General features: G+C 40.5%; 1 protein-coding gene across 3 annotated transcripts in view; it reads right to left on the bottom strand.

Annotated features, from left to right (window-relative positions):
• The window catches only part of LOC106518240 (ankyrin repeat and BTB/POZ domain-containing protein BTBD11-A), a 206330-nt gene that overhangs the window by 23616 nt on the left and 176015 nt on the right, over nt 1-6699 (bottom strand). For all 3 annotated transcript variants that reach the window (XM_014009430.1, XM_014009429.1, XM_014009428.1), the window contains exons 4-6: nt 4297-4449; nt 3138-3303; nt 107-196 (exon numbers count right to left, since the gene is read on the bottom strand). In XM_014009430.1, coding sequence (XP_013864884.1) covers nt 107-196; nt 3138-3303; nt 4297-4449 — 409 coding nt within the window. The remainder of the gene's footprint in view (nt 1-106; nt 197-3137; nt 3304-4296; nt 4450-6699) is intronic.

Below are 6699 nucleotides of genomic sequence, written 5' to 3' on the forward strand. Positions count from 1 at the left end.
GTGGGGGGTGGGGGGTGGGGATTCATAATGAGACACGTTAAAACCGGGACAAACGATGGAATCACTGAAACACGGCGACAGATTTGACACGACGGCTGACACCGACCTCGCTGTTGATGTCGGCTCCGGCGTCAAGAAGCATCTGGACCATGGCCTCGTCGCCGCGGACGCAGGCGTACATGAGGGGGGTCATTCCCTGCGGGAGGGGAAAGGATGAAACACTTCTCTAAAAGCTGACGATTTACAAACTGAAACAGAGAATAAACAGTTCCAAGTGTGTAGCAAAATGGTGAGATATATCAACCGCCACTGAAAGACAAAAGTGTATGATAATGTTTTTCTGTGTCTGTTAGCAAAATATCTCATGAACCACTAGATGGAATTTTATAAATTTCTCAGAAATTGATTATTAGGTATGCATCGATGACTGATTAACTTTTGAAGTCACCTGAATTCAAGATGGTTGCCAAACACTGCTGATCTTAAAAATCACAAAATGACTCTAACTTAATTAGTTTTATAGATAGTAATACTTTAGTGTGGTAGTAGCTGAGATTTGTCCCTGATACATATTTGGAGCGTTAAACAATGGCACATGTCTTCCTTTAAAAAACTTGCCATTAACTGTTTGAATTGAACTCTGTCTGTCTGTTAGCAAAATATCTTAAGAACCACTGGACGCATTTCAATGAAACATTCAGGAAATGATTATTAGGTGCACATCTATAACTGATTAACTTTTGAAGTCACCCCAATTTGAGATGGCCACCATAACTTGTGAACATCAGCCAACACAAAAATGATTATCACTCAGCCAATTATTACTGACTAAAATTTAATGTGGTTGTAGCTGCGGGCGATTTCCATTGCTTCAAGGAATGTTGGTCTTTTTTTATGTTTGTTTCAGCCTCTTTCCTGCAACACACAGTAAACTCAGAGCGTTTTTCCTCCTCATCAGTATGATTTATTTACAGCAGTTTTCTAGGCTTCTTTTCACTCAGAATAACTGCCTTCCCGGCGAGATCGGAGGTGATCATCTTATATCTCTGCAGGCCACCATATGCACTTCTCGCCCACGCACATTATGCTCTGAGCTGCAGGGAGAAAAACTTCATCGACTGTGTCGAAAAGGGAAACAAACAAAAGGACTCGCTTCCTTCTGTTTCAGACCTGCTGAAGCGTTCTCGCACGAGTCGTGTGTCCGACCTGAGCCGGTCTTTTACGAGTCGCTCAGAACGCACCGCAGCACTTTCTGCTGCAGATTTAAATCCCTCCGTAGGGACCGGTTCTTAAAAAAAAACCATCCTGGGCTCTGATCTTCTTAATCAGCAGGCTGCTCCAGACTCTGATGATTACCGTGATGAGTTCAGATGTGGAGACAATCTGCAGCTTTTACTTTATTGCTCCTTTAACGCCGTCTGCTGTCTTGCCGAGTTCAGACAGTATTACAAGGATATAAAACCCCATATGGCCTTTTATTTAATACAAATCATTACATAAAATCCAACCTGTTAAACTCTACACCACACATGAGCTCCTTTTTGATGGTTTGCAATTAAAAAAAGTGACACTTCTATAGACCAGCTGGTCAGCTCAGCTGGTTCATATAAACTACATTACCTACATTGGTTAAAAACAGGAAACCATGACTCATGCGACACTGTTTCTGTAAGATAAATAAATGAAAAATGTTTAAATGTTTCAAATACAAAAAAACCTGTAAAACTAAATTTGATAAAATATAAATGAAAATATAGCCTTTTAAACTTTTGCATGGTAGAAACAGAAGCTACTTTTCATATTAGTGACAAACAACAGTAACTACAGCTTTTTGACAAGTTTAAAGTTTCTGTAAAATACATTAAAAATATTTAAAAAATAAACTAAAAAATGAATTTAAAGTGCAAATTAAAATATAGTTGTATCTGCAACTGTATTTGATAATGTTTTGAACTTTTAAAATACTGCATGATAGAACTAGAAGCTGCACTTCATACTAGCAACAAACTCTGGCCTTTTTTGATGGGTTACCTTCATTTTTGCTTCTATTTTTCATTTAAAATAAGTTTCTATTCTCGGCAGGGATCTATGTTTCTTCTTCTACATATTAAAAAGTTGTTAAACATCTGAGTGGCGCACTACTGCTACTAGTGGTGAGAAAGTGTATTGCACCTTATTCAAAATCAATGCGGTCCCACGGCCCTCTGCGGCCCAAAGTTAAAAACTGTTGTTCTTTTGAGGCCCTCAAGGTGGCGCTCGCGGCCCAATTAGGTTAAAAATTTCTGCTCTAGAGCCCTATACAGAAGTTGCTTGAGCAACAGAAAGTTGAACCTCAAATTTGTACGTTTTTATCTTGTTGTCACTTGGAATAAAGTGTTTTCAATGTGTGTTCAAACATATTTTTGTTCATTTGAGGATAACGTGAGCGGGTGCTGAACAATATCTCCAATAATCTCTAGATCATTACATAAATTCAGGCATAATTGGGGGGAAACCAATACGTTTCCTGGTGTAATTTGTCCTTATTTCTGTTTAGATGAAGTTACTAGTAAAGTGAATTAAAAAAAAGACGTGGCATCAATTTACACAGTTTTTTTTTAGATAAAATGTCAGTTTTCATATAATCTACAGATTCGTCAACAATTACAACACGAATTGCATGAATATATTTGCCTAAACATTCAATCCTGACTGGAACCAGGAGGCAGGAGAAGCAACTCAGAACAGGGAGAACCACTGAAAAAACACAAACACACACTAAGTTCAAACACAACAGAGAAAGACCCCAAACCACAAGAAAAAGAAGATATGGATTTATAAAGAAAGCTCCTAAGTCCTGAGCTTTCTGTGAAAAGTGGATTTAATAAAAAAATAACACTCACTGCAGGGGCTCGGTGTGATTAGTGTGTAGGGTGATAAATAATACATCAAACATTCAACACTTTCCTGAAAACTTCTTTACTTTTCCACCAAAAACAGAAAAATGAAGCACTTTCTCCGAGTCTGTGTGCAAACTGAGCTGCCAGGTAAAACTTGGAAATTAAATCGCTGCGCCTGAGTAAGAGTGGGATGTTGGAGCTGCATATATGTGTGTAGGAGGAGTGTGTGTGCATGTGTGTGTGTGTGAAGAGTCAGACCTGCTCGCTCATGCTGTTGATGCCATCGGGCCCCAGCAGGTTGACGGCCTGCTTGACCAGGTCCGTCCGCCCGCAGTTGAGCATCCTGAAGCCCAGATCCTGCAGGAACTTGGCCTCGGTGGAGGCGGCGTCCAGCTTCCTGGTGGCACAGAAACAATCCTCCGCTCTGCAGATGGAAACAACAGATACGTCGTTGCAATTAAGTGGGCGCTTATCTCAGAAATGGATTTCGAGATCAAACACACACACTCGCTGAATAGAAAATCATTGTTGCTCCACTTTTTTTATGACGCCAAAACGCAGCTTTCCGAGCTAACGTTTGAATCTGTCAGCGCTCGCTCTCGTGCCTTCATTTGTTTCAGGAGCTTTTTCTCGGGATGAGCTTTCTGCCGTGACTCATTACTTCTCAGAAGCGCCTCTTTTTTCCTTTTCTTTTGCTATTTTTTTTAAAATCAATGCCGTGAACAGCTGTGGTTCCCAACGGGGGTCACGGCAAAACCTCCTCGTGATATTTGTCTAATTCCACCCAACAATTATATCTGGCATTTAGAAAGAGATGCTAATTGGCTAATTTACACTTCTAGCGTTCCGTTTATTACTTTCTCTGCAAATATTTGAAACGTGGAGAAACTCTTAACCCTCAGATTAAAAAAAAACCCTAGAATTAGAGGAGTGAGATGCTGGGGGAGACATAAGCTGTGATGGATTGTAGACATGAAGAAGAAAAATAAGAAAATGAGGCGATCTTCTGTTGCTGCTGTCCTAAAGTTAGAAACAGAAATAGTTTAGTGCGAGCCTTAATTGTCTCCTGAACAATTAGGCAGCCTAATTAGACTTATCAGTTGTTTCAGCAGCTCTTTCAGCCAGTATACYTTTTACTGTCAGGCTCCGGTAGCAGAAGCTTTATGAAGATTTGTTTTTGTTCATTATTCAATTCATAAAATGCGTTTTTTTTTCACAGTTTAATTTACTYTTTTTGCCGCAAGAGATTGTAACTTTGGGCTAATTCTCTACCAGTCGTAAATAGATGCCAAACAAGTTCACCAGACCAAAGACAACMGATCAATTCTCTTTACTGCTGAGGTTTTAGCTAATAAAACCCAGAGAGATTAGTTCGGTCTCCACAGAGGGCTCGTTTGTCGGGACTGATCCTTCTTACTTTATCTGCCGCGGCTCGCAGTCCACGCCGGGCAGCAGCAGCCTGGCGGCCTGCCTCACGTCGTCGCTGTCCACAGAGAAGCTCCGTCGGTGTTCGGTGTGGGCCACCGCCACCCGGATCCACTCCATCAGCGGAGGCAGCACCAGGAACGGCCTGCAGAGGACAACACATTTCAGGACATGTTAGGAAGGTCAAAAACAGCAATTTGGTTTTAGTTTTCTATATTCAAAATGTAATATTTGGTAAAAAAAATTGTCAGTGTCTGTTTTTCTATTTGTTATTCGGTTTCATCTCTTTCATGCATGTTTTATTTCCTCTGGTTTGTTATCCTTGTGTTTTTGTCGGTTTAGATTGCCACGCCGACCTACACCTGCTCCCTGTTTTAACCAATCACAGCTGCAGCCCCTTCTCTCATCAGCCCAGTTAGTTCCTCAGCTTCACTTCGCTCACCAGTTGAGCATTGTTGTTTTTTCCTGCCATGTCCAGTCCTCCTTGTGCGTTTCCTTCTGCCTACTTGCAGCTCGTCTCCAGCTTTGTAAGATTTTTGCTGCCATAACAGCCATTGTTTTGGCTAAACTAAAGTTTCTTTTGATTTCATTTTAAGCTCCGTGTGTCCATTTAAATATACAAATGATATTTAATGCTACAAACCACAATATTATGGTAAATCTTTCATGTTAAAGATGATATTTTCCCCCACTTTTACCGCTTTTTCAGAAAAATGAGTTGCCTCAAGTAGCAGAACCTGTAGTTTCTTCTAAAATAAATCACTTAACTGAGACTTTACTTTAACACCCGAGTCAAGACAGGAAAGTAAAGTAATTAAAGATGTCCTTATAGATATCTGAAAGGCTGCAGCACCAAATCAATACTGATAATTTATTACTCGGACAGTTCAGAGCCAAACGAGCTTGAGATGCTGCAGCCTCCCCAAACGCTGTTATTACCCTCTTTAATCAAAAAGAGCAATGGCCCGTTTGACGTGTGCATTTTTTAAAATTCATTTTAAAAAGCCTGCTTGGGTTTCATTGGGTTCACATAAACCCATGCGTTACTTTGTCTGATATTAATCCTTCCCCCTGCAGTGGAACAGCATCAAAATCCAAGTCAGTCTTTTGATTTTCATCCACTTATACCTGCTTTAACATCCAATTAAACTACACTTTACTTAATAAATAATATAAATAATTTACACCACACATCCTCCGTGATTCGTACAACTACAACAATCTTCTCAGGACTGTAAAATGGTCCGGCTGTAATAAACTGATAATCGTGACAAACAGAACAATAAGCCAGCGTGTGCTTTTTACTTTGCCCTTCTGGTTAAACCAGAAAGATAAAAGCCATCTTTCTTTCTTTTTATTACACATTTTAAGCTTCATTTCCACTGCCGCTTGTGTCCACTGATCATGATTATGTCTTTACGAAGTCGTCTACTCAGGACGCAACAAAACATTGCCAGTTCTAATAAAGTTAGGGCTGTTTACAACTCCCAAGATGCCACATTAGATGGTAATAAAACTGAATATTGCCCTTTACGGCTTTTAAACTATGATGTAGTCTCGATTTCACAGCTGAATCCTGAAATATTAAATTGAACAAGTTGTTAAAGTGTGTTAAATCACATTACAATTCTATTAGTAGAAATCTCTTTAAAGTGTTTCCTCCATTGTGATCATGTGGGGTTAAAACTGGTATAAAGATGAAAACATACACATCTGAGTTCAACCATCTGGGACCGTTCTATTTACTATTTGTGCAGCTGCCTGGTTCCTTCTGTAAATTTGCTGTAAGCACATGTTTAATTTGAAAATAATTTAAAAAGCAGCTTTTATAGACAATCAGTGTTTGACTACATTTCGGTTCTGCAAACCGAGCTACTGTCGTCTGTGGGGATTTTTAACTCTGGTGAGAATATTATCCTTGATGTTTATCAGAAGTGCTAAAATAAATGAAGCTATTTAACACCTGGTGGATTTCACATACCGCCACGAGGCTTTGCAAAGTAGAACAACTCCCTGAAAACTATTTTATCCGATCCGGTCGCACTCTGTCTTAGTGATTCAGCTCCTTTCGGCTCGTCTCCAACCTTTCAGCCGAATGCTAAGCAGAGTTTTGGTCTCTTGAGGCGAGGAGGACGCTGCTGACGCGTCACTCCGCCTGACATTCCTCGTGCTCCCCGGGGTCGCCGGGATGGAGTTTTATCTTTTCAGAGAGGAGAAAAGACGTTGGAATATCTGTCCATCTGTCCGTTTAAGTGAAAACACCCCTCACACAGCCCCCCGTCCACCGCTGCCAGGGTTGGGAAGTGTCAGTGCAGACCAGCACACACAGCATTTTACCACATCTTGTGTGTGTGTGTGTGTGTGTGTGTGTGTGTGTGTGTGTGTGTGTGTGTGT

Source organism: Austrofundulus limnaeus, unplaced genomic scaffold (genome assembly GCF_001266775.1).
Source record: "Austrofundulus limnaeus strain Quisiro unplaced genomic scaffold, Austrofundulus_limnaeus-1.0 Scaffold58, whole genome shotgun sequence".
Lineage (NCBI taxonomy): Eukaryota > Metazoa > Chordata > Actinopteri > Cyprinodontiformes > Rivulidae > Austrofundulus > Austrofundulus limnaeus.